Here is a 12,937-nt window from a genome sequence, read left to right as displayed (position 1 = left end):
CAACATCAACAAAACCTAACCCTAACTCCAAACTGTTAGAAAAATAGATTTGCACAAATCCATTGAGATATGAATGAGTAATTTGTCTCCCAAGTTATCCCAAATTGAGATGAAATGGGTTTATCTTAAAACAGTACGTAAAGTGAGAAAAACATTTTCGAAAGGATGCACTGGTTCGAAACAGTGCATTATGCCGAAAATGTGCGACCTTTCGAAATGTGCACTGGTTCGAAATTATGCATCATGCCGAAAAGCTGTGACCTTTCGAAATAGGCACTGGTTCGAAACAGTGCTTTATGCCAAAATGGTGTGTCCTTTCGAAACATGTGACTTTTCAAAGAGTTGCTTACTTTTTCCCAAGAGTCACTGTGTTGTTTCAAAGAGGCACCACTCACCTATAAATAGTGGATGAATTTGGAGAGAAAGACACACCATATCACACAGAGTTCTGATCTTTCTCTTCTCCCTCTGTTCTTAGTCAAATACTATGTTGTGTTCGCTGAGTCTATAGAATTGAAATGCTAGCTTTCTATAGAAGGAAATCCGTTCTATCTTGGGAGACAGTTTCCCATCAACCTTCAAGCACCGTGAGGGGGAAAATCTGTCTTAAGGACATAGTGAATCTTCACTAGGCTCGGATTTAATCATTGGAAAATTAAGTTCATTAGTTGATCTAAAAGGTTTGTTTGTTTTTTGAACTAAATGTTTGTTCATGATATATTTGTTATATCAATTTGATTTTCTTGTTTACTTAACAATAAGTATATTTTTGGAATAAGTTTCCTACAAACTTAAGACAGATTTTATTTTTTTTATTGCCTTGAATTAATTTGGTTGAATTAATTTAGGCTATACTTATTGTTAACTTTGAATGCACTAACAACTCTAAAGCGGATTTCGTTCACGTCGGGTTGATAAGCAGTAGTAAAAAGATTGTTATGGCGGCAAAAAATTGTCTCACTGCAGATACTGGATTTGACGCATGATTAAGTAACACATGCGGAAAGGTATTGGTCCCAAAAATCAAGTATGGTTTTATTAAATTGGGACCTTGTTCAAATATTAACTTCTCTGGAATGATGATGTCATCATATCAAACTTTGTGAGTGCAAGATAAGTTGGTGCTTGACGCCACTTCTCCGTATCGATTTTAATTGCATACAATGGAAGTTTAGACATAAATGTGTGAAGCGGGTTTATTGGTAAAAAGAGACATGAACTCGGGTTACTAGATTCAGAGTCTAATGTCATAACTGCTAGACCATGGGACCACACCTGTTGGCAACTACAATTAAGTACAATTACAATGAAAAGCCACAACACTTGGAAGTGGTACCACACCTGTTGGCAATAAACTGTTTAAATTTTTACGGGGCAATTGTTGTGAATAAGATGGTTCACGGTACAAATTCAGAGAGTCTAATATCCTAACCACTAGACTTACTCAATGAATGAGATGCGTCATAACCAAAAGTCAGAAAGTACGAAGTGCATATGCTAAATTGACGATTTCAAATACTAAAAGGTTTTATACCTATTAGAGAATTGTTTTCTCCCGACTTTCAAACCAAATAGTTTCTAAAGGTACGAACCAATATTCAAAGGGTTTGTCCTATTCCTAGAAGTCTTATGTTTAGTAACTTTTGCATATTGAGAATGGTAATTTGGTTCTGTCTCTTATGGAAAAGGTACTTTCGACGCCCATTCTTTCTCAAACAGTAGCAAGTTCACATATTATTTTGTGAGTGAATTTTTTATTCCAGAATTTGTTTATGTTTTAAAGAATAACAAGGTGTGTTTTTATTTCAGAATAGAAATGACAACACCACCAGGTTCTCCTATTCATGTTGTTCCTATTTCATTTGCTCGACCTACTAGTTCGTTGAATGATATGAACATTTTGGTCCCCGGTGACAACCTTATGTTCGTAGAGGTAGAACTCAACAACTACGGGTGTCTACTAGCAATAGTGGATACTGGTTTAACTCATACGTTAATATCTGAGTATGTATCCGAGGTTATTGGATTGAAACTCATAGTATGTAAAGGCTCTATGAGAGGCTTGAACCAAGAAGCCGAACCGGTGAAAGGACTCGCTTTGGAAGTTGACATTAAGATGAACAACTGGCTAGGAAAGGTGGACCTAATGGTAGCTCGCTTAGACCATTTTTACGTCATTCTTGGAATGGACTTCTTGAAAGCAAACAAGGTGGTGGTAATGCCACATTTGGGGGGGATTATGATCAAAGATTCCGAGAATCCTTGTTTCATTCCAGATGTTAGGAATGGCGGGTGCTAAAAGGGTTCTAAAATTATTTTATTATTTGTAAGATGTATGTGTTTTACTATTGCACCAAAGATTGCCAATAAAGAAGATTACTTAAGATATTGTTTTGTAAGCATACTTGTAAGCAAAATTGAGGTCTTAGAAGTGTTTTCGACACTATATGAATGATATGTGACATTCTTTAACAAGACGCCTTACTTGAAAAACATATATCAAAATGGTTTTCCAATTTATTGACTTTGTCATGAGAAATTGGAAAATGTGGGGGATTATGTATCTTCTTGAATTAATCAATTCAAAATTGGAAATTTGTTGAAGCATTACTCAAAAGACATCAAATGTGGTGTTTTACTCTAGGAGAGATGCATAAATTTCAAAGAAATCCTCAAAGCAAACGTGTATAGTAATGTCCACTATTGAATCAGAATTCATATCATTGGACAAGGCTGGAGAAGAAGTATAGTGGTTTCGAAATTTCTTAGAGGATATTCCAAACTGGGCTAAACTTGTGCCAGCAGTGTGTATACACTGTGACAACCAATCTGCTATTGTTAGAGCACAGAGTAGCATGTATAACGGGAAGTCTCGACACATACGTCGTAGACATAACACCGTTAGACAATTGTTCTCAAATGGAGTTATCTCAATCGACTATGTAAGGTCAAAAGATAACATTGCGGATCCGCTTACAAAAGGTTTAACAAGAGAGCAAGTAGAAAGATTATCAAGAGGAATGGGCTTAAAGCCTTTGAGATAATCAACCAAGAGTCCTCATAATGGAAAAACCAACCTAGTTGACTGGAGATCCCAAGATCTAGGTTCAATGGGCCAACTGAATTATGTTTGTGACTCAGTTAGTACTGGAGAGTAATATTATACTCTAACCCATTCCTATATAAGATAGTGCATATCTGCCGCGAGAACTAGGATAAGTCAAGCTTTTAATGATTTACTATATCTTGGAAAGTTATGTTATCTAAGTGGAGTATTGCAGGATACTCTTTATAGAAATCACCTATGTTAGTGCGAAGTGGGGCCACTTTTGAAACCAAGAAGTGTTCAAGGCCAAAATGAACACAAACGTGAGAACCAACAATATTCGAGAAGATATTGCGTGAAGATGATTGTCTAGGTTTATACAAACGGCTGACAGTTCAAGGACATTAATTGAAGTCTACTGATCGTCCAATTAAATCCGATCATCTTTCACTAAGGCAAGTTAAAGGCCTCCCATGCTACTTGACCTGATGCGGTATCTTTTCATTTGTAAAAGAACAGAAATCCGATGTTTATGATAGAAGAAGCCAAAGTTTCATTCATGTGGGGGATTGTTAGAAAAATGGATTTGCACAAATTCATTGAGATATGAATGACTAATTTCTCTCCCAAGTTATCCCAAATTGAGATGAAATGGGTTTATCTTAAAACAGTACGTAAAGTGAGAAAAAACTTTTCGAAAGGATGCACTGGTTCGAAACAGTGCATTATGCCGAAAAGGTGTGACCTTTCGAAATGTGCACTAGTTTGAAACAGTGCATCGTGCCAAAAAGGTGTGACCTTTCGAAATAGGCACTGGTTCGAAACAGTGCTTTATACGGAAATGGTGTGTCCTTTCGAAACATGTGACTTTTCAAAAAATTGCTTACTTTTTCCCAAGAGTCACTGTGTTGTTTCAAAGAGGCACCACTCACCTATAAATTGTGGAAGAATTTGGAGAGAAAGACACACTAGATCACACAGAGTTCTAATCTTTCTCTTCTCCCTCTGTTCTTAGTCAAATACTATGTTGTGTTCGCTGAGTCTATAGAATTGAAGTGCTAGCTTTCTATAGAAAGAAATCCGTTCTATCTTGGGAGACAGTTTCCCATCAACCTTCAAGCACCGTGAGGGGGAAAATCTGTCTTAAGGACATAGTGAATCTTCACTAGGCTTGGATTTAATCATTGGAAAATTGAGTTCATTAGTCGAACTAAAAGGTTTGTTTGTTTTTTGAACTAAAGGTTTGTTCATGATATATTTGTTATATCAATTTGATTTTCTTGTTTACTTAACAATAAGCATATTTTTGGAATAAGTTTCTTACACAAACCACCAACATCAACAAAACCTAAACCTAACTCCAAACCACCAACATCAACAAAACCTAACTCCAATGTGTCTGCAACAAAATAAAATGCTGAAGCAGCTCCAAAATCAAATATGCAAACATCTTCACCATCAACTCCTCAACCAGCAGCTGAGCCTGCAACTCTGACTTTTGGACCACCAAGAATAATAAGATAAAAAATTGCAAATTTTTTTAAGCTAGGTATAAACCTATTTTGTAATTGTGTTAGGTTGCCATATGTTCCCTATGTTTTATATGGTTGATTATAGTCATTAAATTTAAATTTATATTATGTTTTGTTATCAAGCACTAGAAGAAAGGCACACATTTGGTGATTTCTTGGCTAAGCAATCAGCTAAGTCATCCACTAATGTTCTTGCAGCATCCCAGGTGGCATTTACTGATGGGGGAACTGTCAGGGCAACAATAGCAACCAAAAGGCCAAGGCCACATGGACCAGGATCAACTCCATTTAAGCCACCAGGACCAGCATCTTAGCCTTGGGTGCCACCAGGACAAGTGGGGGCTGCACCATTCAAAGCAACTATGAAAAGATTGCCTCCTCTTGCTCTCGACGCCTTGCTAACATCAAGGAAGAAGTTCCAAGTTGTCAAACCCAAGTGATGGGGATGGGGGTTGGTATAGGAGTGGACTTATTAATTTTTTTGTTAGTAACTAATGCTTTGTTAGTACTAAAACACTTGGTTTTTTGTTAGTAGTCATTTGGAGTGAAGGTTAGTGAAGTTGCTACTTGGTTGCCTTGTTAGTAGACACTTGGTTTTTTTTTAGTTGTCATACACAAATGTTAGTGCTTATGTTGTTTTGTTAAAGGGTACTCATGCTAGTGAAATTGTTACTTATGCAGTTTTTACTTATGAAATTTGGTGGTTTTTTTTTTTGTTTGAGTATTTAATTTGTTATGATCATGAGGTAATATTACAAGTGGTTGTTTCTATTTACAAGATTAATACAAGAAAGGTAAGCAACTTAAAACTGAAAAGTTAATATTAAAACTGGCAACATCTACAGAACTCCTGACATAGAAGAAATACTTCAAAGAGTGATCAACACATAACAAGAGCACTGAAGACAACACTCAACAAAAGACTTAAAATACTTAAACCATTCCTAATAGTGCTCAACACAGACAAAAGCACTCAACAGAACCCATAAAACAACCTACACCAAAACAAACTAGACAAAGACAACATCAGTTCAACATAAAAACATCACTTCTTAAGCTTCGACATGGGCACACCAGCAGCAGGAAGTGCTTGAACCACTTCCTTAAGTTGCTGCCTTTGTTGAGGTGTTGTTGGTGCTAGAACTGGATGCCTTGAAGATCTCCTAACAAATCCAGGAGCAGGAGCAGGAGCAGGAGTAGGAGCTGGAGCTAGAATTGGAACTGGATCTGGAGGTACATTTTTCCCTCGAGCTGATCTCTCCACATGCTCATAACCTGGTGGTGGACCATCTGATTCTTCAGCTTGCGTATGACTTTCACTTCCTTCTCCACGTTCCATCTCTATGAAACAAAGTTCCCTACACTTACGACATGAAGTCAGCCTCAACTTATAATCCTTCAAAACAACCTCCATGAAAAATCTACTATTCACTCGTGCTTTCAACATAGTAGTGATAGCAGCACAAGATTCCTCCATTTTGTCATGATCCACCTCCATCGAGCAAAACTTCACCTTCACCATTTCTACTACAACACAACTAAAAATGAAATGTGAGATTGCAATGGTCTGAGAGAAGAAGCTTTTATAGAGCTATTTGCTCTTCTTGGAACTTGCTAGAAACGATTTACAAGAATAGAAAAACCAGTTTCCAACTTTTATCCCACTATCTAGTAAAAAACATTCATTTTTACCTAAAACCTAACTCCATAACTCCAGACCATTAATGATAAAAGTACATCGAGTTTGTCATTTATAACTCACAATTCTAACTCAAAGTTCTAGTTGCTTTTCAGTCAGTCAAGACTATAAGTACAACTAGAATAACTACACCTGAATTACACTACTTACTAACTTTTTATTTAGACTTGCACCCCCAATATAAACCTATAATTAGAGAAACACTCCCAACATTACTATTTTATTTAGACTTGCCCCTAATACAAACCTGGAACAAGAGAAACACCCCTATTCTATGATAACCATAATTTCAAAAGTACAATAATGCAAACAACCAGTAACCATTTGATTTTGTTGATCTTCTTCTCCTTCAACTCCAATTGACAATTAGCCATCTTCAGTCAACAATTTTTTGCTTTTAAAGCTTCAATTCTTGCCTCCAATGCTTCTTTTCTTGTTTTGTAAATGATTTGGACGCTTGTCAACCCAGTCGAAAAATTTACAAGAAGCTTTTGGGTTGGTCTTATCGTAATGTCTACATCCATAGAACAATCGACCAAAATTCTTCTCTGTCTTGGAACTTTTAATGCATATTGGATCTCCATGATAACAGGTTCTTTGGGATGAACAAGAAGCAGACAACATTTTAGGAGTTAGTAGTGGAGAAGATGATGTAAGATGGAGGAGAAGATGACAGAGAATAGTAAACCCTACTAAAAATTACTGTTGGTTAAAATTTAGGGTATGATTTTTGGTCTTGCAATCGTGACCGTTGATTAGAGTGAATAAGATGCTAACATGTGTGCTCTCATTTTAAAAAAAAAAAACTTAATTGGTCTTCTGAAGTCAAGGGGACATTTAGGTATTTTTACACATAAAAGAGTAGTTGGGACATTTCACCATGAGATAACGGTCAAAATGCGTTGACTGAGACGGTGTGTGAGTTTGGGTTGGAGGGGGGGCAAGTCTAATTTCCCTGAATTTGGGAAGGTAAGTCTAATTTTGTTTTCAAATAGGGGTGCAATCTATAAAACCCTTTTTTTTTTTTTAAGTCTCTCTTGTATTGATTTGATATGCTGTTTACCTGCATGTGGGCCATGTTCAAGTTCTCCATTTCAATTTGAGTTAGAACGTGGGATGGTTTTGAACTAGAATAGGATTGTCTGAATGTGTTGGTATGTTTTTATACCTCGGAATTCCTCCCCAAAAACGCAAATACTATTAAAGACTTTGCAGTTTTTAAATGGGAGATTGGGAGCAAGGTTTCCGTTAAACTTGCTTACTTTTGGTAGTCTTTTAGTTGTGGAGAAACCTACCAACTACTTGCCAAATACTCATGTTAAGTTCAAAGGTAAGGTGATGATGGAGACTGGAGTTCCTCCTACACCAGCCCAGTTACAAGAATGCAGAGCTTCATTTTAGGATGTTGTTGAACATCAGCCTAGTAAGAAAATTGGCCTATCCAAAACCAAAGACTCAAAGCTGTAGAACTTCCTCCGATATTGAGCTCTACAACTTTTATCTAGATCAACAATCTTTTAGTTCAGGTACTGTGAATCCTAAAGACCTTGTTGTTTCACTTGTTTGTACCAACCTTCGGCATAAGGAACAGAAGGGAGGGGGGTAATGTCAACCACTTTTGCACACAATCCAGTGTGGGAACTGGGAAGGAGACATTACATCGACAATCAAATTCTTCATTTGGAGCCTCATGTAGGATAGAGTATGGCACTGAATAATTAGGGGACAATAGCCATGTACAGATGGTAATTTTTCTGAACAGGTTTGGAGCAGCTTGATGGCAGTACTTGCAGTTTTTTTATCCTCCTACAGGAGTGGGGCTCAAGATACAGTATGCGCTGTGTCCTGCTCGAAGTAACAATCTCTTCCAAAACAGAGCAATTGATAGCGCCCAACCAGTGATGACTTGACTACTTTGTGAAAGGTCATCACTGAAGGTCAAAAAGGTTGAGAACCTCATAAGCAGGTACGAATAAGTGCTTCGGTAAAATATAATTTTTTTTTGTGTTGATACTTCATCGTCACAAACCTTTTACCGGATTCAAAGAAAAAAGTTTTACAAATCTTTCAAGTCCAGTTTTGGATTGTCCATTTTCAAACAGGAATGCAACAACACTAGCGCTAAAACACACCACTCTCTATTCAGAATTAATAAAATATAAATTGCCTGCGAAATTTCAATATAATGTTCTAAAGAAAGAAAAAGGCACTGGATATTTATATGCGATTGTTAAGGTAAAACTGTAAAAGCAAGCCATGATGGTTGATTAGGTTCAGATTTTGCATTGAAGTTGAGCGTGCACCCCGAAGTTAAGTAGCAGCATACTGTCGAACTGTACTTCGTATATCATTGACCGGGAACATCAAGTGCCGTCATTGAACTCAAGAGAGCTGCTTCAAAACACACAACCAATCAAAAGCAAAACAGCTTGTACGAATAAAACTTCAACAACCTACTGATGCAAATTAGAGGCAATCTTCAAACTCCACACTACAACTTTGGGTGTGGGTCGTGGGACAGACGGTGAGATCGAGGGAGAAGAGCAAGTGACAAAGACGATGAAGGAAGAACGACAAACCATTCTCTTCTCTTTAAGGATATTTTTGCAGAAAACCAAAAGAATAAACTAAATCAAATCTTAGAAATTACAACCTTGGAACCTGCTTTTTCTGATTTTAAATCCATAACAAAGAAAAAGTTCAGACTACAAACATCGGTAGTAGTGTTTTCCCTCGATAGAGGAAAAAAAAAAAACAAACAAAACAAAAAATGGCCAACAATAAAATTCGACACAACTTTTGCTGCCCAACAAGTATAATATGGCAGTCACTAGCTCCATTGCAGCAACAAAACATGCTCGAGCTACTTTAGAGTTCCTTGTTCTAGTAATCTACATGATAAGGATAAGCCCAGCGCCATGGAACACAGTTACGGAGGTACAAAATTTTGCCAGCTAAAAAGAAAATCATACTATTGAACTCGTTTGTTTCTCTATCGGTAGACAACCACAGGTAATGCTACTGCTTTATTCTGCTCCTATGGTCTTGCATGTTCTTTATTTTATTTTTTGTATTATGACCAGATTCTGTAACAATAATTGTGTTGTCTCAACCAACATACAAGTATACAACTCCTATAATATTTGAAATATTCCAGCTGTGTCAACAAGTAAATCCCTCAGGAAAGGTATTCACATCATCTTCCACATATTAGCCATAAGAATCCTCCCCAACACAACCAACCACAAAAAAGAATGCTACTTCAGTCGGAATTCTCTTTATAAAACTCTTTTGAACAAACAAGTAAACCCCTCAGGAAAGGTATTCACATCATCTTCCACATATTAGGCATAAGAATCCTCCCCAACACAACCAACCACAAAAAAGAATGCTACTTCAGTCGGAATTCTCTTTATAAAACTCTTTTGAACAAAGAAGTTGAGGCATAAAGCTGGACATGAATACTAAGCAGACAATTTAAGTCTAGGTCTACACTCTAGAAGACGAGAAAAAAAATATTTTCTCACCTTTCATTAAAATGCACCATAAGCTTTCTTTCAACCGAACTTACAACTCTTCAAGCACCAAAATGCTAATTGTGTCAGATATCTAAAACCAAACTGTTGCCAAAATGTAATCTATACTTCTTTATTTGCTAGGACATCAAACCACAACTCACAGACATGCTAATTCCGCCAGATGTTCAGATCCAAAACCCTATTTGAAAGGTTCAAAATATTTGCTTCTTTCTTTTCTACTACATCTCCAAAGCAGGTGTCTTTGCTTTTGATGCAGGTCTTCCGCATGTACATAGGAAACAACATGAGAATCCTCCCCTTGATCATTTTGCAGCTAAGTAGGATCATGTTTTGTACGGCCTCTCCAAGGAAACAAATATAAATTCAATTTGTCGCGTACACTTGAGGTAGAGTACAAGGACATGTATTGAGATAACTTATTATAGCAACACCAATAGTGAAATCATCACCCCAGATGGAATGTCATTTCCACCTTAGCTGTTACATTCAAAGGGTTTCCACTCAAATACCTACACAATTCAACTAAGGCTTACTGTTCAAAAAAGATATAGACAAGATGTCCAAATCAAATACACTAAAATTTGCATTATAGTATCTAAAGTTCTAAACAGGCCTAGCCACAAAGATGTATAAGTATACAACACAATTAAAAATATCATAGGTACCTATATGATCATAGTCCATTCGATGAGATTAACTTTCACCTTATTTCATAAGTATAAAAAGAATTCCTGAAAACATAGAAGAAAGTACAATTCACTTAAGAGAGATACACATTTTGAGAGAACCATGTGACAACTTCATACAATCAACATACTTGGTAGATATAGCTAAAACTACAAAAACAGAAGCAGGGAACCAACAGAGAAATGTAATTATGCCAAATAATCAAGAGTCGATTCATCTACCTAAACATCACAGTAGACAGAGAAAGATGAACAAAACTGCAAAATATATGACATTTGGGTTCGGAAAAGGATGTAGAACCAGTGAAATCACTGAAGACAGTTAAGCATATCAAAACCAAAACCATAGAACGAGTAAGAATGATTGCTACCATGCCAAGGCTCTTATTGTTGGCTGGAAAAGTAATCAACACAGTTACTCGACAATGGATTGAATAACACCTGCCCCAACTGTCTTTCCTCCTTCTCTAATGGCAAACCTCATTCCTTGCTCACAAGCCACCGGCATGATAAGCTCGACTATCATCTTCACACGGTCACCAGGCATAACCATTTTTGATTCCTCATCCTTATCATTCATAATTGAGGCAACCCTTCCAGTAACATCAGTCGTCCTCATGTAGAATTGAGGTCGATAACCAGCAAAGAAAGGCGAGTGCCTTCCACCTTCTTCCTTCTTAAGAACATAAACAATAGCCTCAAACTTCGTGTGGGGTGTGATAGAACCAGGTTTTGCCAACACCATCCCTCTCTGAATATCAGCCTTTTGAATACCACGAAGAAGAATACCAACATTGTCTCCTGCAAGCGCTTCATCAAGAATTTTCTGAAACATTTCCACACCAGTGACAGTAGTGTTTCTAGTTTCCCTAAGACCAATTAGTTCCACTGTCTCTCCAACCCTAACAGTACCCCTCTCGACACGCCCAGTGGCGACAGTACCACGACCTGTAATCGAAAACACATCCTCAACGGCTAATAGAAATGGAAGCTCAGTCTGCCGTTGGGGAATAGGAATATAATCATCAACAGCATCCATAAGTGCGTAAATCTTATCCACCCAAGTATTATCTCCTTTCTTAATAGCAGGATTAGCCATAAGTGCTTCTAAAGCTAAAAGCGCAGAACCAGAAATAATAGGAACATCATCTCCTGGAAACTCATAAGACGAAAGAAGCTCACGAACTTCCAAGTCAACCAACTCAAGTAGCTCCTCATCATCAACCTGATCTTGTTTATTCAAAAACACAACCATATTAGGCACACCCACTTGTTTAGCCAATAGAATATGTTCCTTAGTCTGGGGCATAGGTCCATCAGCCCCAGACACAACAAGAATCGCGCCATCCATTTGCGCAGCACCAGTAATCATATTCTTAACATAATCAGCATGACCGGGACAATCAACATGAGCATAATGTCGATTTTCAGTCTCGTACTCGACTGTAGCAGTGTTAATAGTGATACCCCTAGCTCTTTCCTCAGGGGCAGCGTCAATTTCATCGTACTTTTTGGACGCACTCCCACCAATAGAAGCTAAAGCCATAGTAAGTGCTGCAGTTAAAGTAGTCTTACCATGGTCAACGTGTCCTATTGTACCAATATTAACATGGGGTTTCTTTCTTTCGAATTTTCCTCTAGCGGCCCGGACGGTAAGTGAGCGGCCGCGGCGGTTTTTTGTACTTGTTAAAGAGGTTGATAGCCATAAAACACTTGATGGGCTTGTGAAAGAAGAGGAGAGTAGTGGGGATTTTCTTGGTGAAGAAGTTGGATTGAATAGGAACTTTGGTGAAGCAATAGCCATATTTATTTTATCTTTTTCCAATGAGAGTGAAGAAGAAGGGGGGTTTGAGGATTAGGAAATAAATGAAGATAATGAGAAGAAGGGAGAGGACCTCATATTGGTTACTTGCCCTATCCGTTTCAGTCCCCCCCCACACACATCATATGATATGGTTCAGTCGAGTCCACCGAGGCTAGCGGGCTCAAACGCCTCAATTTCATCAATTCACGGGCCCTTCTTCGGTTTCTTGCTGTTCTGTTCTGGGCTTCGGTACTGAGCAAGTTCGTATCAACTCAGAACTAGGGGTGATAATTTGGCCCTCAGGCCCTCAACCCGGCCCGACCCGGCCCTCAAAAATGTTTGCAAAAGCCCTCAAAAGCTGGCCCTCATAGATTTGAGGGGCGGGCCGGCCCGGCCCTCATGCCTATTATAGAGAATTTTAGGGCTTAGGTTCCTGGAGGCGTGAGCCCGGCCCTCATTAGGCCCTCACCAGCCCTCACTTGGCCCTCATAATTTTTGTTGTTATTTTACATTATATATATATTTTCTAATTTAATTATCTAGGCTATATCAACTTTTTTTCGCTACAATTAGTATTCAATAAGGAGTAGCTTTGAATATAACATATATATTTTTTATAATTAAATGAAAG

General features: G+C 37.8%; 1 protein-coding gene across 1 annotated transcript; it reads right to left on the bottom strand.

Moving 5' to 3' along the window:
* Positions 1-10,671: 10,671 nt before the first annotated feature.
* On the bottom strand, positions 10,672-12,466 carry RABE1B (RAB GTPase homolog E1B). Its single transcript, XM_086559305.1, has one exon. It carries the CDS (start codon positions 12,304-12,306, stop codon positions 10,918-10,920), a length of 1,389 nt encoding a protein of 462 aa, XP_086415431.1. The 5' UTR covers positions 12,307-12,466; the 3' UTR covers positions 10,672-10,917.
* Positions 12,467-12,937: the final 471 nt, after the last annotated feature.

Source organism: Coptis chinensis, chromosome 5 (assembly GCF_015680905.1).
Source record: "Coptis chinensis isolate HL-2020 chromosome 5, ASM1568090v1, whole genome shotgun sequence".
NCBI classification, from domain to species: domain Eukaryota; kingdom Viridiplantae; phylum Streptophyta; class Magnoliopsida; order Ranunculales; family Ranunculaceae; genus Coptis; species Coptis chinensis.
Note: the sequence above shows the minus strand (reverse complement) of the source record. Positions and strands in the feature narration are given on the sequence as shown.

Excerpts from the sequence above, each read along its gene's own strand:
- RABE1B (XM_086559305.1), bottom strand. The coding sequence starts at position 12,306 with ATGGCTATTGCTTCACCAAAGTTCCTATTCAATCCAACTTCTTCACCA.